The sequence below is a fragment of the Cricetulus griseus genome, assembly GCF_003668045.3.
Source record: "Cricetulus griseus strain 17A/GY chromosome 1 unlocalized genomic scaffold, alternate assembly CriGri-PICRH-1.0 chr1_1, whole genome shotgun sequence".
NCBI lineage: Eukaryota > Metazoa > Chordata > Mammalia > Rodentia > Cricetidae > Cricetulus > Cricetulus griseus.
In genome coordinates, this window is record NW_023276807.1 from 100,947,975 (window position 1) to 100,971,969 (window position 23,995).

Here is a 23,995-nt window from a genome sequence, read left to right on the forward strand (position 1 = left end):
CTCCAGTGGGACTGGACAGATAAGGGATCTTTTGTTCTCTCTGCTGGGATGTTTTAAAGCAATTTTCCTAGTTCAGGGCAAGTAGGCTCACAACCCTGTTCCCATCGGTTTTGTGGTTTGCTTGATTCATCCTCATTCTTCGACTTGTTTTGTTGAGGCTAGGAAGCCCCAGCTGTGTCCGGTTGATTGAGGAGACAGACTTGCTTGTTTGGGCCAGGTCCAGCAGTTGCCCCACCTCCTTGGCAGGCTGGCGGCAGAAAACAGCTGACTCTAGCGAGCTCCCTCACGTGATCACCGCAGCTCCCTGCTCCATTCCTTGTCCCCGAGAGTGGGTACTTCAAGGGACTCCTTGTGAAGTGCACTGGGTAGGTATCCTAATTTCTAATGCCAGCAGCAGAACAGCGGGGGGCGGGGGCGGGGCGGGGGCGGGGGCGGGGGAGTGCGGTGGGGGCGGAGGCGGGGCGGTGAGAGGTGGAGACACCTGGCAAGCACTGTCACATAGACTTGGGACAGGCTCTCTGTGCTGCTTCCGGGCTCTTAGAGCTGTGGGGACAGATAAGGTTGACTTCAAGTTGTACCACAGGGTCCTACTGGTCCTTCCCCTCCTTTTGTTCCGCACCGGGAGGACAGCTGCTCTGCCCTTCCTTCCTCTGTTCTTCGCCTCTTGCCCCATAACAGACCTTTCCCCTTTTCTGTCTGCTGACTTAGCAGTGCGCTTCTGGGCGTTGGAGAGACAATTTAATCAGTGACAGGAAGCCGGCTCTCTCTAAGCAAGTGACCAGCTGCAGTCAGACAAGCTCCCCAAGGAGGGTCCCAGGAGTCTCCCACCACCTGTACCTGCCATGGAGCCTCTGAAGGCGCTGCTGCTCCTGTCGGGAGTCCTTGGGGCTCTTGCTGAGCTCTGTGGTGAGTAACCAGCCGCTGTCTGGAGCCTGTTGCTTCCTACGTCTCGTCTCGAGGGATGGCTGCCACTCCGATCAGAAGCTCGGGGTGTGGGTGTGGGAACTTACCTGTCCCTCAGCTCTCCCACCGAAGTTTAGCTGAACTGAATGTTAGTGCTTGGGCATGCTGCTACACTCCCCCCCCCGCCCCCAGGATCTCCCCAATATCCAGCAATTTGCTCATGTACTCACTCAGCACACATGAAACCTCTGGGATAGGCCAGTATTTCACTTGGAGAAAGAGTGGGGAGTACACAGGTTTAATTCCAGCCCTCCTAGAGCTTATTATGTTCTAGGGAAGGGGTTTGCAAAAGGCACCAATTTGGGTTAATGTGAGTGAGACAAAACAAGTCAACCTGGGGCAACAATAGAAAGCCACAGGGGCCCATCAACCTAGAGACAGAGATGGGAAAGATGTCCAAAGACTGGAAGGCTGGGTCGGAGCTGAGACCTAAAGCGGGAAGAGAAGCCAAGAAGGGAGGCTGTAGGGGCAAGCATTCCAGGCAAAGGACCCTGCCCGCTCAGCTCAGGCTACTTGTCCCAGGGCTGTAGTCCCCAAGGGACAGATCTCTTACAGAGTCTAGGGACCTCTCAAAACATAATTGTGAGCCTCGGGTTATAGATTCAGGCACACTCATGCACTGAGACCAGGCAGAAGCAAAAGGCTGTATGGTTCGCCTCTCCCCTTCCTTATGTACTCTGCATACTGGGTCTCAGATGACCCTGGGCAAACCCTGAGATACAGGTGTCAGATAAAGAAGTCAAGGATCAGAGGGACCAAATGGCCTACACAAGGGGCCCCAGCTTTAGAAGAACTTTACTTGACTCCATTCTAGGGACTTCAGGCCAGCATCTGTTCCTAGGCACCTGGAATCTCTGGGCATGTCCTACTAAAGCTCCTCATCCTTGGGACCCTGGTTGCTGTCCAGACAGTCCTCAGGGATTCCATTAGCAAGCAAGAGAGTCCCTTCTTGTGCACCTCAGCCACAAAGCCCCTTCCTTCACCATTATGAGAACTTTGAGGACGTGGAGTGCAGTCCCTTCATCACGCCTGGCTTTCTTGTGTCTCTTGTAAAGAAAGCTGAGGCTGACTTCCTCCTTAATGTGGTGTGAGGACACTACACCTGCTTCTTCAGCTTAAGGCTCTGTATGCAATGAAATGGACAGGACTGTTCAGTAAAGCCTACACCATGAGGACTCCTGGGCTTCCGAATGCCAGTCAGTCAGTCCCCAGGGGAGCGGGCTGGGCAACCCTGTGAACAGCACACCCTGGTGTGGGAGTGGGGGGACTGTACTAGTTAGGGTTCTCTAGAGGAACAGAACTGATGGAATGAATATATGTTTTAAAAGGATTTGTTAGACTGGCTTGTAGGGTGTGGTCACCATAGTGCAACAATGACTATCTCTTGATGCAAAGTCTGAGAATCCCATAGTTGTTCAGTCTATGAGGCTGGTTACCACTGCAGACCCAATCTAGTGCTGGAGTTCTGGAGAGTTCCTTGGCTTCTGTGTATGTTGAAATCATGAAGAACATAGATTGAATACCAGCCACAGCAACAGGTAGATGAACTTTCCAGTGAGAGTGAGAACAAGCATGCAAAAAGCGAAGTTCCCTTCTATCTCTTGTCTGTCATCAGAAAGTCTGGCCCAGGAACCTTGCCTAAGGCCACCTTTTCTTTTTTTCTTTTCTTTTTTTCTTTTTTTTTTTTTTTTTTTTTTCGAGACAGGGTTTCTCTGTGGCTGTCCTGGAACTTGCTCTGTAGACCAGGCTGGCCTCGAACTCACAGAGATCCGCCTGCCTCTGTCTCCCAAGGGCTGGGACTAAAGGCATGTGCCACAAACGCCCAGCCTAAAGCCACTTTTTCTAGCTGGAGTAAATCTGCCTGGCTCCTTCCTTCTAAAGAGTAAATTGTGGTTACCATCCTCCTATTGTAGGCAGTGCCTTTTCTTATCACTAACACAAGCCAACTCAGGATGGAGGTCAGAGCCTGGGGTGGGGGTCTCTGGGCTCCTTTACTAATCTTGAGCAAGTGCAGAAGACTAGAGCCCCAGAGCTGAGGTGTAGCTCAGTTGGTAGAGTGCCAGACTTGCATTCACGAAGCCCTGGGTTCACTCTCCAGCATTGCAGAATCCAGGCATGGTGGCATGCATCTGTAACCCCAACAGGTGAGAAACAGAGGCAAGAAGATCAGGAGAGCAAGGTCATCCTTAACGACATAATGAGTTTGAGGTCAGTCTGGGATGGAGGCCAGCCTGCAATACATGAGACCCTGCTTAAAAGGATAAAAAGTCCTAGAAGGATAGTCAGAAAGATAGAGAGCCAGACAGAGGACCTACGAGATATAGACAGGAGTTTGGAAAAATAGAGATAGGTACTCCAAAATTAAGTCTCCGATGTCCCCATCAGAGTCTTACTGTGATGCATCCCAGGCCTCAGCCTCCCAAGTGCTGAAGTTGAAGACCTGTGCACCATGTCCATGAGCATAACTGTCAGAATGAACATTCTTTGATATGCCAGCCATGTACCCTGGCCTGGCTCACACAGCAAACAGTCACTTAGAGTTAATACCAGCGAATGCCCCCTTACACCCATAGATACCTATGACTTCTGGAAGAACAGGTCTAAGGTGACAAGATCCAAACTTAAAGAAATGGAGCTGTGGTCACAGGACCCAGGCCCTGGGGTAGAAAGCAGGCAAAGGGCCCTATGACAGGACTTTTCTGTATTCCTCCAAGAGCAGGTACTTCCTGGCATGCTGGGATATAGGCCCCCTGGACAGCTGGAGTGGACAGTAACTGGGAGTCAGTAAGTGGGGCAGAAAGTCCACAGTGTCTGCAAGACAATATACCTTTCCCCATTCTGAACGTGGGCCCTTCCCAAGAAAGGAAGGCAGCCACCAGCTGGAATTGGGGCATATCCCAGGGTATTTCAGTGTCTTGGTTACAGATCTTCAGGTAAATCCCAAGTTGTGACAGGTTGTTAGTGATGGGTCTCCCAGTCAGAGAGGCTTTTCATTTAAATAGGGACAGCATAAAAAGTGGCTTTTCAAGGTTTGTGTGGAAGAATTTCCTCAGGCAGCTAGGGGAATCAGTTGGCAGAGCACAGTTGGCATGAGGGTTGGGGTTTTGATCAGGGAAAGGGGAGGGGGGCAGCCTGATGAAGGCTTGACTTTGAAGCACCATATAAGACACAGCTTGACTTTGAACTTCTGATTTCTCTTCTGTGCAAAACAACAATGGATATATGTACTCCGCAGAGCTGGTGTAAGGGTCTGGGTGCTTGGGCTTACTGCTGATAGGTGGGGTGGTTGCCTGGCAACAGCATCCTTTGATCTCAACTTATCACCTTTCTTTGACCCACTCTAATTTCTCTTAGGGGATGCCTGCTTTCCTTCTTACCTACTGCCTTTTGACATAGTGGGCATTTCCCTACACAGGCTGTGTGGTAATGGGTATAGGGACATTTATTTCCTGGAGAAGGTTTTATCTAATAAGGAGGTCAGAATAGTTGCTTGCAAGTGGCATAGCCCTGAGGCCGCACTCACACCATTTTCTTTCCTCAGTGGTACCACCGATACACAGCCAGCTGGTAGAGAAGCTGGGCCAGCATCTCTTACCTTGGATGGACCGGATCTCCTCAGAGCAATTGAACCCCAGCATCTATGTTGGCCTGCGCCTTTCCAGCCTGCAGGCTGGGACCAAGGAAGACCTATACCTGCATAGCCTCAAGCTCAATTATCAGCAGTGCCTCCTGGGGTATTGCTACTCTCTCTCCTCTTTCCCCATGACTTGATCCATGTCATAAGAGATAGGAGACTGGGTTCTAATTTGGGTATTTCGTGGCTTTTTGACAAACTCTAAGTATATTTTGTCTTCCCTGGGCCTTTCTCCATCTGCAGAATGAAGGGGTAAGTGGTACTAGGCCAGAGATGCTAACATGTGTCCTTTGCCCCGACACTATGCCCCCTTGATTCCTGAAGCAACTCCTAATTCTTCCTGAGCTCCTGACTTGTGCCTGAGGCAGACATCACTAATCCATGAGCCACAAAACAGCAGCTCTTTCTGTGCTCCCCACCTGTATCTAAGATAGACACTACTAATCCATAACTAAATATATGATTGTATATTAATACAAAGAAACAGTATCTTACTCTTTCTGTAGTTTACTTATGTGCTAAAGACAGACATTGCTAGTCAACAGCTATGTGCTTTCTTCCTTTCTTTGTTTCTTTTTTTTTTTAAAGAAACCATGCTTTGGATGTACTGACTTATTGGAATCATCCTTTACATTTTTGTTTTAATCTTACATTTTTTGAGGTTTATCTTCATATTATCTTTTCCTGCTTTTTAAAAAAAAAGATTTATGTATTTATTATATAGTGTTCTGTCTACAAGTATGCCTGCAGGCCAGAAGAGGGCACCAGATCTCACTTTACAGATGGTTGTGAGCCATCATATGGTTGCTGGGAATTGAACTCAGGGCCTCTGGAAGACCAGCTAGTGTTCTTAATCACTGAGCCATCTCTCCAGCCCCTTTTAAAAATCTTTTGTTGTTTTTTGAGACAGGGTTTCTCAGTGTAGCCTTGGCTGTCCTGGAACTTGCTCTGTAGACCAGGCTGGCCTCCAACTCACAGAGATCTGCCTGCCTCTGCCTCCTGAGTCCTGGGATTAAAGGCAAGTGACATAACTGCCTGGCCCAACCATGTTCTTTTATGCAGAACCTAAAGCATTATATTTCTGTGCTCCTTCTCCAAAGAGTGGCCATTAAAGAGAGGCCCGCTCTTTGAGGCCAGCCTGGTCTCCAGAGGGAGTGCCAGGATAGGCCCCAAAGCTACACAGAGTAACCCTGTCTCGAAAAACAAAAACAAACCAACAAAAGAGGGGGGGGGGCTGCTCTGAAATGTGAAGAATAAGAAAAAGCTATGTGCTGGGCATTGATGGCGGATGCCTTTAATCCCAGCACACAGGAGGCAGAGGCAGGTGGATTTCTGTGAGTTCGAGGCTAGCCTGGTCTACAGAGTGAGTTCCAAGACAACCTCCAAAGCAATACGGAGAAACCCTGTCTCAAAAAAGAAAAGAAAAAGCTATGAATCACCAGGCTTAGTGGTTCATGCATTTAATCCCAGGATTTGGGAGGCAGAGACAGACAGATCTCTATGAGTTCAAGGCCATCCTGGTCTACAGAGCAAGTTCCTGGGCTTCCAGGGCTCTGCAGTGAGATCCTGTCTCAAAAAAAAAAAAAAAAAACAAAAACAAAAACAAAAAAATAAAAATAAAAAAAGGGGGAAGAGCTGTGAAATACCTTCCTGATTTCATTCCTTTTCAAGAAGTAGATGCAGGAATGCTGGGCGGGTGGTAGCGCACGCCTTTAGTCCCAGCACTCATGAAGCAGAGGCAGGCAGATCTCTGTGAGTTTGAGGCCAGCCTGGTCTACAAAGCTGTCTCAAAAAACCCTGTCTCAAAAAAACAAAGTAATAATAATAATAATAATAATAATAATAATAATAACAATAATAATAATAATAATAATATGACGACGATGGTGATGATGATGGTGATGCAGGGAAGGGAGAGGAAATAAAGGGGAGAGCGCACGGCCAAACTGGGGGTCAAACCAGGTGGTCTGAGTGTAGGCACCCTTATGGATCATCCTTGAATTTAACCTTTCTTAAGTATCTGTGGCATACACTCCATACCAGCACACTGGCTGCTAATTCTGCTTTGTGACCTTAGTGGAGGTGATTCCAAGCCAAGCTTACCAGCAGAGCATTTTCTCATAAAGCTGTTATTGACTTGCCTTGTCCTAGGTCTGCCTCCAGCAATGACAACAGTGATTGCCAGACCAAGTTTTCTGCAGGCCACCTGGCCCTCTACCTGCTTGCTCTCAGGGCCAACTGCGAGTTTGTTCAGAGCCGAAAGGGTGACAGGCTGGTGTCACAGCTGAAATGGTTCTTGGAGGATGAGAAGAAAGCCATTGGTAAGGAGGATGCCATCTGAAAGTGTAGGGAACTCTGGGAGGGCTCCTCAAGTGGTTTTGTTGTTTGTAGTTTTGAGGCAGGCCTCAAGTTTATAATTGCTCTCAGCAGACGAGGTTTTTGGAGAGAGTCATAGCTTTGGGTTTTCTTTCCACGTCCCCTTTGTCCACATCAAGTCGAGAAGTGGTTCTCAACCTTCCTAATGAGACCCTTTAATTCAGTTCCTCATGCTGTGGTGACCCCCAACCATAAAATTTTGCTACTGTGTTTTCCAATGGTCTTAGGTGGCCCCATGTGAAAAGATCATCCAAGCTACAAAGGGGTCATGACCCACCTAGAGTCTCAGGCTGGACCCAGTGGCCAATCTTTTTTTTTTCCTCTTTTTATTATTATTATTATTATTATTATTATTATTATTATTATTATTAATTCAAGTTAGGGAACAGGCTTGTTTCACATGTAATTCCCCTCTCCCTCTCCCTCCCCTCACCCCCATTCCTTCTCCCCCACCTCCAACCTACCCCCCACCCCATCCACCCACCACTCCCCAGGCAGGGTAGGGCCCCCAACCGGGGCTCCACCAAGTCCACCAAATCTTCCTGTGCTGGGCCTAGGTCCCTCCCCATGTGTTCAGAGACAGAGTGCATCCCTTCAAGTGGGATGGGCTCTCAAAGTCCCACACACACACCAGGGCAAAACGCCAGTCCACCTCCGGAGGCTCCCAGGAGTGCAGGGGCCTCCCCATTGGCATCCATGATCAGGGGGCTGGATTAGTCCTGTACTGGCCCCCCAAAGAGCTTCTGGGGTCGATATGCTTTCCCTTTTTCAGGCCAACTGTTTCTGTGGGTTTCTCCAACCTGGTACAGACCCCTTCGTTCTTCATTCCTCCCTCTCTTCAACTAGGTTCCCGATTTCAGCTCAGTGTATATCTGTGGATGTCTGTCTCTGCTTCCATCAGCCACTGGATGAGGACTCTAGGATAGCATAGAGAGTAGTCATCAATCTCATTCTAGGGGAAGGGCTTCTAGGTCATCCTCTCCTCCCCAGTGGCCAATCTTAACCCCAGGAAGAATCTGCTGGGATGCTCGGTCACTAAGACCGACATGTTATCCACCTCTGGGACACCAGTCCAGCCTCCTTTCCTCTTACCCTTTAGCCTCTCTGTCAACTTCCCAGTCTCCTAACTTGGACCCAAGCCCAACAGCTGGAGCAAGGCTTTCAATATAAACCTGTTCTTCATACAGCTTAAGTCCTGCAGGGGCCCTCACTGTTCATTCCCAGCCCCCAGGCCCAGCCTGGCTTGCCTCTTATACTTTCTAGGCATTGGTTTGGTTACTTGTCTGTGTGCTCCAGCCACATTGACCTTTCCTCACAAGTTTGGATAGTCATGTGTGCTCCTCCATGCCCCTTCTAGATCATCCCTAGCTCTGTGCTCTCTTCCCTTTACTTTAGAGTTACTTTTGTGAATCCTGTCTTGATTTCCCAGCTATTTAAAGACTTCTGCTATGTGGCTCCAAGAGACCTTGCGTCACATTTCTGTTACGATAAATGTTACAATAAATCTTTCTGCCAAAAGCCGCTGAGCCCCACTGCCACGTGTAAGCTTTACACCAGCCACCTGCCCAAGTTAGGCCCAAATGAATACACAGAGAGACTTGTATTAGTTACAATGCTGCTTGGCCAATGACTAGGATTCTCATCTGTTAGCTCAGTATCAATTATCATACATCTATATATTTTATAAGACTTATCTTATCGGACGCCTTATTGGCATCCCTCCTAGCTGGTGGATCACATCGTGCCGCTGGAGGAGGAGCCGAGGGGAAAGAGAGCAACACTTCCTTTTTCCTCTTCTTAAATATGAGTCTCCTTGCTATGTCACTTCCTGTCTGGAACACCACTTCTCTATTACATTTCCCAGAATCCTCTTTGACTCCTAGTCCAGCCTAACCTGCTGTCTCATTGGCCAAGCAAGTACTTTATTTATAAACATACACAGAAGTATTTCCCCCATCACATTTCGGTTACAGTTGTGCTATCTCATGAGCATGTATTGGGCTGTCATCTTCTACTCTGACCTCTAAACACAGAACCTGGCCCACACTGGGACCTCAGCTGGGCACTGAAGGAGTGTCAGCTGCCATGGTCTCCATGGGACGTGTTGGAGCATGAAGACCATGGGGTTCTGTGAGTTTCTTGCTGGGAAGAGGCTGAAAGGGAAACCCCAAAGCCTCACATGTCTCTTTACTCCTTGCTTTTCTAATCTCAGGGCATAATCATGAAGGCCACCCCCACAGCAGCTATTACCAGTACAGCCTCAGCATCCTGGCACTGTGTGTCCACCAGAAGCGGGTCCATGACAGCGTGGTGGGAAAGCTCCTGTATGCTATTGAACATGACCACCATGTACGCCAGGGCCACCTCTCTGTGGGTGAGTAGACAAAACCCAGCCTCCCTCCAACCCCAGTCCTAGGGGAAGACCTCTATGACCCACCATTATGCTTACCTTTCCTTGGGAATCTCCTCGTCAGATCCCTTAGAAGTAAAATGGTGGGGGCTGAGAGCCAGCTTTGAAACCAGACTTGGATCCACCCCAGCTCCTTTACATGTTCACTGTAGGTCATCCCCTACTCCTTTCAGTCAGGCTTTTCCTATGAAATGACCTCCCAGCAGCATCTCAATAAAGGATGCATTACATACATATGTCTTAGCACACATTGTGTGTTCTTGGCACCATACAACCTGGGATCCTGATAGATACCTGGTTTGTGATCTGATTTTCTGTTGTGTGACCTTGACTACCACATCCATTTTTTATCATCATGATTCAAGGTCTCTGCTAGTCCTGTGCTTCCCTAAGTGAGTAGGGAAGGCCTTTTTCATGGAGGGTAGGGTAGAGGAAGGGGGTGGTGGCATGAGGGTGTCTGGTAGATGATTGCCCAGAGAGAAAAGCACTCGAGGGCCTCTGTCAATACGAGGCTTGAACTGTATCAAAGACTTGTAGAGAAACACAGTGAACATGTTAAGATTATATATAGGGAGGAGAAGAACTTAAAGATTCCCAGGCCCTGGCTGTTCCTCCTGTCAATTAAATCAGACTGCCTGAGGGCAGACAGGGCTGCTGTTAGCATCAAACTCTCTGAGGGGCAGGAGATGTAGCCCAGTAGCACAGCACCCAGAATGCCTGAGGCCCTAAATCCAATACCCAACATAACAAAAACAATATGAATGAATTAATCAATAAAATAAAGCTCCCTCTGTGATCCTAGTGTGCATCCTGGTTTGGGAGCAGGTACTGTAGGAGCCATCCTCTTGGGACTCCCTTCTTAAACCTGTCCATCTGACCTGCTGCTCTCAAGACACTCAGTGACCAACCAAACCAGTTTGTCTAGGCCCGAGAGGTTTCCTGGGGCTTAGTATGTCCAATGTTTGGATCTGGGGAGTCCTGGATTGTTACCCCAGATGATCCTGAACCCCAAAACCCACCTAGCCTGGTCCCATCAAGCTATCGAGTTCATCCTAGGCCCTATCCCTCTAGACACAGAAGCCATGGCCGGCTTGGCCTTCACCTGTTTGGAGCGTTTCGTTTTCAACCCTGATCTGAGACCACGAATCACCATGGCCATTGACAAAGTTCGAGAGAAGATCCTGAAGGCCCAGACCCCTGAGGGCAACTTTGGGAACATCTACAGCACCCCACTGGCACTGCAGGTGGGAAAGAGACCCTGGGGCCATGACCACTCAGCAAGTCAATGGAGGGTGTGCTGGTGAGAGGCTGGAAGACTTGGCTCCTCCTCAGTAGCTGACCTACCTCCTGTTCTCTTCCCCAGTTTCTGATGACCTCCCCTGCTTCTGGGGTAGAACTGGGCACAGCATGCATCAAGGCAAGAGCATCTCTGCAGGCCAGCATACAGGATGGGGCCTTCCAGAATCCTCTGATGATTTCCCAGCTGCTACCCGTCCTGAACCACAAGACCTACCTGGATCTTGACTTCCCAGATTGCCAGGCACCCAGGGGTAACTGAGCCCTTTCTGTTTCCTGAGTAATCTGCTATCTGTGGGTCCCAGTGATGGGCAATCAGTCGGTCCTGCTTTGCTAAGCAATCATGAATGTGTAGGTCTTCATGGGACACAGTAGCTAAAATGAGGTCACAGCCTTTTGATGCTCATGGTATAGAGACAGATACCAAATAAGCATTGTGTGTGACACCCACTGAGTGGTACCCACAGTGGAAATGTTTGAGCCAAGGGATGAAAATGTGTATTAGTCAAGGTTCTCTAAAGGAGCAAAATTTATAGGATGATTTATTAGATTGACATGCACCATATGGTCCAGATAGTCCAACAGTGGCTACCTCACTCTGGAAAGGCTGTGAATCGTAGAGTGTCTCGGCTCATGAGGCTGGATGTGTCAGCAATCCCAGCGTGGTACAGAAGGCCTGGAGGATTCTAGAGACCTGCTGGCCTTCCATCTGCATTGGAAGTCTGAAGAAGTTGGTTCTAATATCAGCAAAGGAATGCTGTAATACAGGGTAGATGAACTTGATAGTGAGGGTGAGGGCAAGCAACCAAAAAGCTGCTCCCTTCATGTCCCTCATCAGGGCTGCCATCAGAAAGTGCCGCCCACATTACAGAAGGTTTTCCCTGTTTTAAATAATCTGATCAAGAAAAATCTGAGAATTACCCAGAGACTTGCATTTCAGTTGATTCTAGATTAGATTGAGTCAGGTTGACAAGATGAATCACCCACCACAGGTCCGTGAATGAATGAGTAGAGAGAGAGACACATTTGTTCAATTTTGATAGCTAAGGAGCCCTAATTCCAAGCCCTGAATCCTTTGGACACCATTTTGGTGAAGAGTTTGAAGTAGTGAGTGGGGTTTGCCAGAGAAGTGGGAGGAGATGGCAAATCAGCAGAGGAGGCAAAAGCAAACACAGAAACCAATAATGCAGGGGTGGAGGGCAGCATCTCAGAAGAGTGGGTCTGGGAGAGTTAGCAGGGGTAGGAGATAAATGCACTGAAAGAAGATGAGTCCATTAGAGGTAACCAGGAAGCGACACGAACAAATGAAGAGAGATTCTCTGAGATGCAGTGTAGCAGGTGGGTGGCAGGTAAAAGACACCAGCAAGGGCCAAGGGGGCTGGGATTAGTTAGAGCCAGGTTTCACCTGGGCGGGTGTTCATGTCATTAACCGAGCTGCTATGGGGGAAGGTCATTGCCACGGGGGTCACGGTATCCAGAGGAAGAAAGGACTCGTACCCAGCCAGGTTCCCCATCCTCATGACAGCCACTCTTCCTTTCTCCCTGGCACAGTCATGTTGGTACCAGCTGTGGAGGATTCTTCACCAGCACACATCCCAGAGGTCATTAGTGTCACGCTGAAGGTCTCCAGTGTCCTGCCACCATACAAACAAACAATTTCTGTCCTTGCTGGGTCCTCCTTGGAAGATGTCCTGAAGATGGCTCAAAACATAGGAGGATTCACGTGAGACTCCCATCCCACTCCCGGCCCTCACCCCCATCCCTCCATGCTTGAAACGGTATCATGGCAAGTATGGGAAGCAGACAAGTTTCTTGGGAGAAGTTCTGGCTTCATTTCTGCTTCTATACTCTTTTCTGATCTGTTTTGGAACTGTGTTTTTTTTTTTTTTTTTTTTTTGGTTTTTCGAGACAGGCTTTCTCTGTGGCTTTGGAGGCTGTCCTGGAACTAGCTCTTGTAGACCAGGCTGGTCTCGAACTCACAGAGATCTTGGAACTGTGGTGTTCAGCCTGTGGTGGGAGCTATGGACCACCACTGTCATCAAGAGAGCTGGCTCTAGAAACAGAGATGCAGCCTAGGAATTCCATTTTTTATACTCCCACCCCTACCCCAGCTAGTGAACCATTTATTCAATTCAGTGAGGGCATGACATATTCCCACTTCTCATAGGGCCACTGTGAGGAGACCTCGGTCATTGGCAGACATGCTTTGTGTAGGTTTAATGCCTGGCACGCAGTGAGTGCTCTAGGAAGATTAATAGTATCAAATCACCTCAATAAAATCTTGCCATTAATAACCCTGATAAGATAGACAGTGTGCTTGTCTCCTTAAGATTTGACAAGCCTTGGAATGAGCATATCTTAATTGCTGCTCCTTGCTGGGCCCTGGCCATACCTGGAGGTGGAGCTGATTCACCAGAGGGAAATCTGGCTCAGAGAAGTTGAGTTCTTCCCGACAGCTTGCTCTCTCCCCTGAATTCTTGCCTCATCTTGAGAAATTCCTGCAAGAGTTTCAGGGAGGGCTGACAGTGGGGACTGTTTGGTCATTTGGTCCAGGAACTCTTAGACCAGAGCTGCCACTTTTTTTGGGGGGGGGGTTCAAGACAGGGTTTCTCTGTGTAGCTTTGGAGCCTATCCTGGCACTCGCTCTGGAGACCAGGCTGGCCTTGAACTCACAGAGATCCATCTGCCTCTGCCTGTGCCTCCCGAGTGCTGGGATTAAAGGCGTGCGCCACCAACACCCAGCTCAGAGTTGCCACTTTATTTATTTATTTATTTATTTATTTATTTATTTATTTATTTATTATTTTGTTTTTCAAGATTGTTTCTCAGTGTAGCCCTGATTGTCTTGGAACTCGCTCTGTAGACCAGGCTGGCCTCAAACTCAGATCACCTGCCTCTGCCTCCCGAATGCTGGGATTAAAGGAGTGTGCCTGACAATACCACTGTCTTTAAGGTACAAAAGCATTGCCCCACTTCCCAGGTTAAGTGACCCCACACACAGACGCATATCCCCATGGAGGATTGAATCTAGAACCTTTAACAGGTGAAACAAGAGCTCTACTACTGAACCATCAGTTCTGAACCATTGCTTACTTTTCATTTGTAAACAATGTCTATACAAGTCACAAATCTTATTGCTATGACAAAAGGCCTTACAAAACAAATTGAGGAGGGAAGGGCTGGTTTAGGCTCGGAGTTGGGGGGGTGCAGTTCATCATGGTGGGAAGATGTGGTGGCAGGAGGCAGCTGTCCACTCTGTGTTCACAGTTGGGAAAGTACAGTGATGAATGCTGCTGTTCTCTTGTCTGCTCTCATTTCCCGTCAATGCAGGACCAGTCCATGCAGTGGGACCATCCACATTTGTAGTGGGGCTTCCTTCAGTTAATCTAATCTAGAAAATCCCCCACAAACATAACTTGAAATCTGTTTTTATGGTGACTCTAAATCCCATTAAGGTGACCAACAAGACTATCATGTGTCTCAGTAATTTCCTGGGCTGGCCTTGAACTTTCAATCCTGCTATAGCACCATGGCTGTCCTAAGTTACTTCCATAAGGTCGCTTAGAGGCACTAACATGTTTACTCAGTGTAAACTCCCCCGCCCCTTTCTCTGTGACTTTGTAGCCCTAGCTAGGTCAACACTGCTTAGACTTGAACTCGCAAAGATCCTCCTGCTTCTGCCTTCTGAGTGCTAGGAGTAAAGTATCTCTATACAGGTATAAATCCTAAGCAATTTTGCAGATTAAAAGGGGGAAAATCATATATAAAAATAAAACAAATCCACCAGATGTGGCATATTCTGTAATCTTGATACTCAGAAAATGGAGGCAGAACGGTCATGTGTTTGAGGCCAGCCTAGGGTACACAACAAGATCATGTCTCAAAAAACAAAAATGAAAAAAGGAAAGCATTAAAACCAAGCAATAGCATCCAACCTGTAGGTATGTGTCTGCATTGCCAGGCTGGTGACTTCAGTTTTCCTTGTATTTGAGCCTCCACTGGGCCTGCTCATTGACTCCATTGGCCTGCTCATTGACTCTACTGAGTCCACTCATTGACTCCATTGAGTCCACTCATTGACTCCATTGGGCTTGCTCATTCATTGACTCCATTGGACCTGCTCATTGACTCCAGATCTAGTGATTCATTCACTAATTTTGTTATTGTTTGAGGCAATCTCACTCTAGTCCAGCTAGCCTGGAGTTCCCTATGTAGCTCAGACAGGTGTCAAGCTTGCAGCTATGCCCCTGCTTTAGCTTCCCAAGTGCTGGGATTAGAGGTGTAAGCCACCATCCCCAGTTTACTTATTACTAAGATCCCTCTGTTTCCTTTCTAGTCAGTCCCTTGCAGTGCTCTGAGAGCTGCTGCAGGGTGCCAATACAATTACGCATGTGTACTGTGTGGGCTCTGTTAGTAGATGTGGAGATTACCCTACACTGCCAGGATTTGTGTTTGGATACCAAATCAAAATAATAATAAAAAAAAATAGAATTTCAGACTTTTTAGTTGGTTCACCGAGGACCTCTGAGAGGCCATTGTGGACATTAATCGAGTTCTTCTGTTAGAGTGGGTGGCTGCCTGAGATGAATTCAAGGGCTAGACGGGGAAACTACATGGGAGGCACGGGATTTCACAGCAGACAGACAGACATGGAAAGAAGTAGCCCAGAGCAGCAAAGGAGGGCTCCGGGTTAAGGAAGTTTAACCTTTTAAATTTTCAATGGAAAAGGGCTGTTCGTGGACTGGATTGTTTGGCACTTAAGAGCTTTACTGTTCTTGAAGAACCCAAGTTCAGTTCCCAGCACACACATAGAAGACTCACAGTTGCCTGTCATTCCAGATTCAGGGGATCCAAGGCCCTCTTCTGACCCTCATAGGCATCTGCTTTATAAAAGGGCTGTTGACATTCCCTAAATAATCCATTTCTATCAAATCTGCAGTTTCTACAATTCACAAATTCAACTGATTTGTATTAATCTGGGCCAAACACAGGGAGTTTTCCATATCATCCACTATACTAAGCTTTCTTGTTGGACTATCCTTGGACTGCTAGCCTGCAAATAATGACAAGGAGACTTACTAGTTATGAAAGCTTGGCCTTAACTTAGGCTTTTTCCTAACTAGTTCTTATAATTTAATTAACCCATACTTTTAAATCTACATTCTACCATGTTGCTCAGTTGCCTCTTCTTAGTATGGCACATCTGACTTGATCCAAGTCTGCTGGGGAAATCTCAAGCCCAGATTCCTCCCAGTTTTTCTCTTTCTCTTTGCTGGGAAGTCCCGCCTAGTCTCTCTTGCTTAGCTATTTTATTGGCCATTTAGCTCTTTATTAAACCAATCAGAAGGCACCTTAGGCAGAGACACATCTTTACAGTGTAAACAAATATTCCACAACACGCTGCATTGTATTAGATATTGTAAATAACCTAATGATCATGTAAAGTATGTGGGAATATGTGCGCAGGTGTTTGTGTGAATACCCTACCAGTTTATATGACAGACTTGCACATTCTTGGATGTCAGTGTTTGTCTCGGGCCTCAAACCAATCTTCTGGAGATGTGAAAGGGTGATTGTACGTTCTCTTTGCCTAAATCACCAAAGTAGGTTCCTGGTGTTTGTGTGCACTTGTGGTACTGGAGGTTGAACTTAGTACTCTATGCATGGGCATGTGTCTACCACTTAGCCGCACCCTGAGCCCTCTCCTTTTATTTTTAAATGTTTTCCCCTTGAGCTTGCTGTGTAGCTGAGGGTGATCTGAACCATCTAGTCCTTTTGCATCTACTTCCTAACTGCTGAGATTATGAGTGTGTGCTACCACAGTCAGTTTATGCAGTGGTGGGGAATCAAACTAAGGACTTGGTGCATGCCAGGTTAGCTCTTGGCCAACTGAGCTACATCTCTGGTCCCCACATTAAAAAAAAATCTGAGACAGAAGTGTTTTGTTGTTTTATTGTGGTTTTAAATTTGAGACAGGGTTTTACAAATTGCCCAGGTTGGTCTTGTTCTATAGTCCAGGCAGGCCTTATATACTCAGTGTTCTTGCCTCAACCTCCCATGTAGCTTGGATGGCAGGCCAGAGCCACCAAACCTGACTGGCTTGTATTTCTTGAAATGGAGGCAATCCCTCCTTGTCTAAGATGGAAACCTCTGATGAGCCCCTTGGAGGGACAGAGCATGCAATCCATGGAGTGCTGGTGGGGCCACTAATGGTAGTGTCTAGGAGGGTTGCAAGAATGTGAAGTTGTAAGCAAGATACTCAGAGAAGGCTGTGAGGTGAGTGAGAAAAGCAACTCTAGGTGCCAGTGTCCCAAATCTAATTCCAGTTATCTCCAGAAATGGGCACAGTAGAGAGAAGAATCAGATAGCAGAGTAGGAAGCCTGGGCCCCCAAAGAAGGGAATGCTCCCAAGTAAGGAAACTGGACTAGACCCAGTGCACTGCTGTCTGCCCCAATCCCCACATCTCTGAGCTCTGGACTCACAATCTGGTTGCTGCTCAACTCCATCAGTTCCCACCACTCACACACACACATACCAAGAGGCAAGTAACTGCTGAGAGATGATACAAGACACATGTCTCTTCCTGGAGGATAAACCCTGGGTGGGCAGTATTAGTGGAGCTGTAGAGGAGTAGAGGGGAAAGCCATGACCTGCAGTGAGATGGACTAGGAAGCTGTCCTAGTTTGCTTTCTGTGGCTGTGAAAAACCCCATAACAAAGCAACTTGGATACGGGCGGTGGTGGTGCATGGCTTTAATCCCAGCACTCGGGAGGCAGAGGCAGGCGGATGTCTGTGAGTTCGAGGCTCTGGTCTACAGGAGCTAGTTCCAGGACAGTCTCCAAAGCCACAGAGAAACCCTGTCTCAAAAAACCAAAAAAAAAAAAAAGCAACTTGGATGTGGAAAGGGTGATTTATAGATTATAGGCCATCATTGAGGAAGGCTAAGGCAGGAATTCATGGCAGGAACTTGGAGACAGGAACCCAGAATCACCTGCCCTTGGGTAGGTTGTGTGTGTTGCCCACAATCAATCATCAATCATGACAATGCCCCAAGGACATGCCCACTGGCCAATCTGATGGAAGTAATCTCTCAATTTCCTCTTTCCAGGCATCTCTATAGTTTGTTTCAAGCTGATTCAAACTAGCCAGCACAGAAGGGCTAGGAGAATGGCAGCCTGAGGGGAGGCAGGTTTCTGCTAGTGTGGGTGAACACCCTGCTTTCCTTCTTGGGGACAGCAGCTACTTCCTCTTTTTACTTTTTTATTTTCTAGGTATAGGACACAGCCCTCCTTGTCAGGCCCCTACCTGACATCTGTACTCAGGAAAGAAGTTGGGGATCGAGAATTCTGGCAGCTCCTCCGAGACCCTGACACCCCCCTGCTGCAAGGTAAGTCTGGTGGCTTGTGTCCTGGATACTTCCTACCCCAGTTCTGACCCACAGTGAGGTGAGGCTGCATCAACCCAGCCCAGCCCAGCCTTTCCCCTAATCCTGCCTTGGCCACAGCTTCAGAAACCCACCCAAATGGGGCAACTCATAATCAAATTAGATCCAAATATTTAATTGAATTCTTGGAATTTTTATGAAAGCAGTTATGGAGAATCCAAGAAACAGGAAGGAATAAAAGTCTATATTTCACTACCTAGAAATTAAGTCCTAAATTTTTTTAGAAACTTTATTTTATATATATATATATATATATATATATATATACATACATACACACACATGTGAGAGAATGTGAGTGGGGGTTGATGCAGGGTTGGATCCTTGGTGGTTGTGAGCTGCCTGATGTGGGTGATGAGAACTAAATTCTGGTCCTCTGGAAGAACAGGCAGTACTCTTAACCACAGAGCCATCTCTCCAGCCCAAGTCTTTTTAACTTTTGATATATTTTCTTTTATCTACAAGAAATATGTACAAAGCTCATTTTCATTTAAAATGGAATTATATTCGACCAACACTATCCAACAGATATAAAATGTGTCAGATATATGTGTAATTTTTCTAATATTACATGATATATCTTATTTAGTCCACTATATCTCAGATATTATCACTCAAGAATGTAAAAGCCTGGGGCTGGAGAGATGGCTCAGAGGTTAAGAGCACTGACTGCTCTTCCAGAGGTTCCGAGTTCAATTCCCAGCAACCACATGGTGGCTCACAACCATCTGTTATGAGATCTGGTGCCCTCTTCTGGTGTGCAGATATACATGGAAGCAAAATGTATACATAATAAGTAAATAAAATCTTTTAAAAAAAAAGAATGTAAAAACCCAATGTAAAATCACTAATGACATATTTACATGCTTTTTTTTAAGTTAATTTTTTGAGCATGTAACCTAGCTAGCCTTGAACTCAAAATCTTCATGTCTCAGCCTTCTGGGATTAGCAGTGTGTCCTTACCATACTGGCTTTGAAGGCTCCACTTCTTCACCTAACTTTGGGTTAGATTTAAGCACATGGATTTGGGGGGAATACAGATAGTCACACCAAAGCTTGCTGGTTTAAAAGGAAATCTTCCTTGGTGGTGCACACCAGTGCTCAGGATATTGGTGAAGGAGGATTGCTGTGAGTTTGAGGCTAGCCTGGTCTATATAGCCAGATCCCGTCTCAACTACTGTCCCTACCAAGTAAAAATGAGTAGGCAAACAGAACCATCTCTGGACACCTGCATTCTCAAGGGACACTTCTAATTCCTCCAAGTTTGTTTATATTATTTCTAAGTTGTTAATTTTGTGGAGCTAGGAATGAACTCAGGCCTCAGACCTGATGATCTTCCACTAGGCAGATAATCTTTCACTGAGCTACACCCAGCCTGGATGCTGATTTTACCTGGCATTTTCTCCAATGAGAATGTGGTGTTCACCGTGCTAGTGAGTGATAGAGCTGGGCCTTGAAGCCAGGTATCCAATGGACTGAAAGGTCACTTCTGGGACATGACACCGCCTGGACCACACTGAAACAGTCCCTCCATCCGACAATTTTATTTTGAAGTTGGTGACCCTGCCAAGCAGGGGCTACCCCAGTTTCTTTCATGCTGTCATCTAGCTGTTTGTCCCACATCTACCCACTAGGGGCGCCCTCTCTGCTATAAGAGCCTGTGGCTTGAGGGATCCTGCCAAGGCTGGATCAGTCTCCAGCTGGCTCTGCACAGCTCCCAGCTTCTCACCACCAAAACAGAAGTGGGTCTTACAGATGTGGCTTCAGGGTAGTGGTCACTTGATGTGGTTGGGGGTGGGACATTGCCTTGCTAACCTCCTTTGTTCCATTGGTTTCTGCAGGCATTGCTGACTACAAACCCCAGAATGGGGAAACCATTGAGCTCCGGCTAGTTAGTTGGTAGCCTCGGGCTCCCTCCTGATGTCCTTGGCCTCTGCTGCCACCTCATGTGTACTTGGAGCAGAGTCTCTCAGATCACCTCCATTATCTCTACAAAGAGGATCCTAAGCCACTGCCTACCTGGAAGCAGGAAGGAAAAAACCTCCCCTAGGGAGGCTGCTAGTTTAAGTCTAGCCCTGCCTGACCCCAGGGTCTTTTATGAACAGGCTGCCCTTGACCTCCTCCAATAAGTCTGTGGGCTTCAGCAGGGCCTCCCAACGTAATTAAAGCCTTGATTTCCCTTACATGGCTACCATGTTCTGGTGTCTCATGGTCATTACCTGGGGGCAAGGAGGAGAGGCTGTTTGGGGTATCCAGCAGGACTTGTGAATACTCTCCTGTGCTTCAGGCAATGAACTGGTACAAACAGAGCTGACTACACCTTTCTAAATATCCTACAGGACAGCCCTGTGGGGCTCCTTCCACATTTTCATTCTCTCACTATAGAGATGAGGGAACCAGGGGTAACAAAGTGAAAGTGACTCACCCAAGGTCATGGCTAGGCAGTAACACTGTAGGAGGCAATGTCAGGCAGGAGACATGACTTAGGGGACAGATGCAGCTACTGACTCCTGATGGACCAAAGATATTTGCTGCAGACTGGGCTGTAGATGAGCAATAGAGAACTTGCCTGGCATGCACAAAGTCTTATGCATGTAGCTGAGGCTGGCTTTGAACACACCATGCTCATGTCTCAGCCTTCTGGGATTACCAGTGTGGCCCCACCATACCTAGCTTTGGAGAGACCTAATAACCTCCCAGTCACCTTCTAATACCATTACTTTGGGTTAGATTTAAGCACATGGATTTTGGGGGACACAGTCACACCAAAACTTGCTTATTTAAAAGGAAATCTCCCTTGGTGGTGCCCACCTATAATCCCAGCCCTCAACATAGAGGGCTACATCCCAGAACTGCATGACATAAGAACTAAACAATATGTGATGGGCTAGGGACATTGTTTCCTCGTTACAGTGCCCTGCCTAGCATGAACAAAGCCCTGAGTTTAACACTATATAAAATCAGGCTTGGTGGAGCACAACTGAGATCAGAGTCCTTGTGAGGCAGAGGCAGAAGCATTAGAAGTTCAAGGTCATTCTCATCTGCATGAGGATTTTGAAGCCAGCCTGGGATAGAACTCTGTCCCAAAACAAAGATGTGTGTGTGTGTGTGTGTGTGTGTGTGTGTGTGTGTGTGTAGGAGCTAAGGATCAAACCCAGAGCCTTGTGCTTGCTAGGCAACTGCTCTACCACTAAGCTAAATCTCCAACCCCACAAAGCTATATTTGCCCAAAAGATCCCACCCATCAACCTGAAGATAGCCAAGGGCAATCAAAAACTTGAAGTTAGGACTTGCCTACCTCCACCTCTTCCTCTTCTGGGTGTGGTCAGTCACAGCTGTTGTCACCTCCAATTCCAGCTTCCAGGTTCTTCTTTCTGAGTTTATGTCCTAAAGCAGGTGCCTAGTCTGGCAAACTCAGCAGGGACCCAGAGAAGCCAGGGATGAGAAGAAAGTCATATTTGGTTCAGGGCCTCACCATGAGCTCAAAAGGTCCCCTTCTCAGGGGGACCAGTCCATGTGTCATTTACTTCTGACTAAGACCTCCGGGATTGTGCTCTAGTTCATGGTGTGTTTGTGACTGTGGTTTCCTTATAGGTCACATACAGGACACTAGAGCCACAGTATAGAAATAATCCGGTCATCGTGAAACCATAAGAAAAAAAGCTCATACCTCAACATCTGCACCTGGCCACTCTGGATGGCTTCCCTTTTCCTTCCCAGCCTCCTTTCTGCACCACTTGATTTGCAGAAGAGCTGCTGGTCCCCTCAAACAGCAGGGTTCAGATTTGAGGGTGCCATGGGAAATGCAGGCTACTTGGAGATTTTGAGTGGACCCCAAGAAATGTGAAAGGGCCCTCTGCTTCAGTGATGTGTTCCTTGAATCTGGGCCTCAGGCCCTGTCTTCTCCCACAAGCAATGGCCCTCCTACCAAGAGCCCTGTTGCCTATGTGGTTGAGACAGGTTAAATTGGGCTTCAAAAGTGGACAGTGACACACTCTTGTAATCTCAGTGTCTGTACATGCACATACACCACAGATAATAAATTGTTGTAGTACGGGACCACCAGCCCCCAAATAATGACATGAAGACTTCTAATTGTGAAAAATTGGCTTTTAGCTTAGGCTTGTTTCCAACTAGATCTTATAACTTTATTAACACACACACACACACACACATATATGGGTTTTTTGTTTGTTTCAGTTTTTCAAGACAGGGTTTCTCTGTGTAGCTCTGGCTGTAGACCAGGCTGGCCTCAAACTCACAAAGATCTACCTGCCTCTGGCTCCCGAGTGCTGGTATTAAAGGTGTGAGCCACCACCCACTCGGCAAACCCATATTTTTTTAATCTACATTCTGCCTGTGGCTCTTTACCTTTCCTTGGTACGGCATGTCCAACTTGCTGTGACTCTGCTGGCACAATCCGTGGGCCTAGATTCCTCTTCTCAGTCCTCTCTCTGCCTGGAAGGTCCACCTAATTCTCTCCTGCCTAGCTATTGGCCATTGAGCTTTTTATTAAACTAATCAGAATGTGCCTTAGATAGAGACACATCTTCACAGTATACAAAAAGATTATCCTACAACAATAAACAAAAAATTTAAAATTGGAATACTTTTTAATTGAAAGACACTTAGTGGATAATGGATTTAAAATCCCAGAGGAATATAGCTCACAGGAAGCCCAAGATTCTTCCTGACTCAGTTTCCCTCTCATAACTCTTCTTGGAGAAACTATCTAAATGCCCCCAGATTTTGGTCCTCTGCCTGGAAGTCCCCATCTACGGTCTCTGTTCTTCAACTTGAGCTACTCAGCAGCGATCTGCGGGCTCCCACGGGCATCAGACTCATCAGAGGCAAGTGTGACAACGTAGATTCCTGGTTCATCCGGGACAGAGGTTTAATTCAGGTCTCCAGTGGAACTGGATGGTTGTGAAGGATTTGGAATACTTACGGCCATGCGAGTTTATGACCACCAGAGGGTGCTGCGGGCCGAGCTACACAGTCCCGCTTTGCGATCTTGTTTTTCTGGGCAGGTTTTCATCCAAGATTGTTAGTCAGATGACAGAGACAGGTGATGCCTGTCCAGGTGGGCGGGAGCTTCCCCAGAAATCCAATGACTGAAAAGAAGCTAGGTTCCAGAATTGGGGGCTTGATTCTTGATCACCTGAAGCAAGCTGGGCTTGGAATAGGCCTCTGGGATGAGCTACTTACCCTATCCTGAATTCAGGGAACATCTATATATTTTTCGGATGGGAAATCTGAGAACCATCCAGGAGCACGGTTTTAGTGGCAGCTTCTCGGCCTCTGGGCCCAGGATTCTGTCGCGTGGCCCCAGGAAGTCCAACTATGAGTCACCTTGGAGTGCTCAGGGAGCAGCACACGGGGTCAGCTAGCCTGATTTGGATGCCAGCCAGCAGTACCCTGCTTCTCGTAGCTGTGGTTAGCCCTGGTGATTCATTTCCCCTTTTGCTGGCCCAGAGGGGGCGCCGCCCTAGCCTGGCAGTGGAGAAAAGATTTGGAGGGGGATAAAGAGGGAAACAAAGATGAGGCAGTCTTTTTTTTTTTTTTTTTTTTGGTTTTTCTAGACAGGGTTTCTCTGTGTAGCTTTGGAGCCTGTCCTGGCACTCACTCTGGAGACCAGGCTGGCCTCGAACTCACAGAGATATGCCTGCCTCTGCCTCCCAAGTGCTGGGATTAAAGGCGGGCCGGCTGTTTTGTTTTTCGAGACAGGGTTTGTCCCCGGCTTTGGAGGCTGTCCTGGAACCAGCTCTTGTAGACCAGGCTCACAGAGATCCGCCTGCCTCTGCCTCACGAGTGCTGAATGCTGGGATTAAAGGCGTTTGCCACCACTGCCCAGTTTGTTTGGATTTTTCT

The 23,995-nt window shown here is 47.4% G+C and overlaps 1 protein-coding gene and 1 long non-coding RNA gene across 6 annotated transcripts; one reads left to right on the plus strand and one right to left on the minus strand.

The window, feature by feature from the left end:
- The first annotated feature begins 213 nt into the window (after window positions 1–213).
- Tcn2 (transcobalamin 2) lies at window positions 214–20,313 on the plus strand. 2 transcript variants are annotated; one of them, XM_027387299.2, is made up of 10 exons: window positions 214–365; window positions 709–906; window positions 4,505–4,697; window positions 6,749–6,918; window positions 9,186–9,347; window positions 10,455–10,627; window positions 10,747–10,933; window positions 12,231–12,402; window positions 17,952–18,067; window positions 19,966–20,313. In XM_027387299.2, the coding sequence occupies exons 2-10, from the start codon at window positions 843–845 to the stop codon at window positions 20,025–20,027; spliced, it is 1,299 nt and encodes a 432-aa protein (XP_027243100.1). In that variant the 5' UTR covers window positions 214–365; window positions 709–842; the 3' UTR covers window positions 20,028–20,313. The 2 variants fall into 2 exon arrangements, with proteins under 2 accessions (XP_027243100.1, XP_027243101.1); XM_027387300.2 differs by having other exon boundaries at window positions 217–365; window positions 712–906.
- LOC103164216 lies at window positions 11,191–23,741 on the minus strand. 4 transcript variants are annotated; one of them, XR_004772422.1, is made up of 6 exons: window positions 22,496–23,740; window positions 21,423–21,529; window positions 13,072–13,177; window positions 12,177–12,370; window positions 11,601–11,625; window positions 11,191–11,436 (listed from the first exon to the last, which is right to left on the minus strand). It is a non-coding gene; the product is annotated as an uncharacterized LOC103164216 (long non-coding RNA). The 4 variants fall into 4 exon arrangements; XR_003479505.2 differs by lacking the exon at window positions 11,601–11,625 and having other exon boundaries at window positions 23,073–23,741; XR_004772423.1 differs by lacking the exon at window positions 11,601–11,625 and having other exon boundaries at window positions 11,191–11,401.
- Window positions 23,742–23,995: the final 254 nt, after the last annotated feature.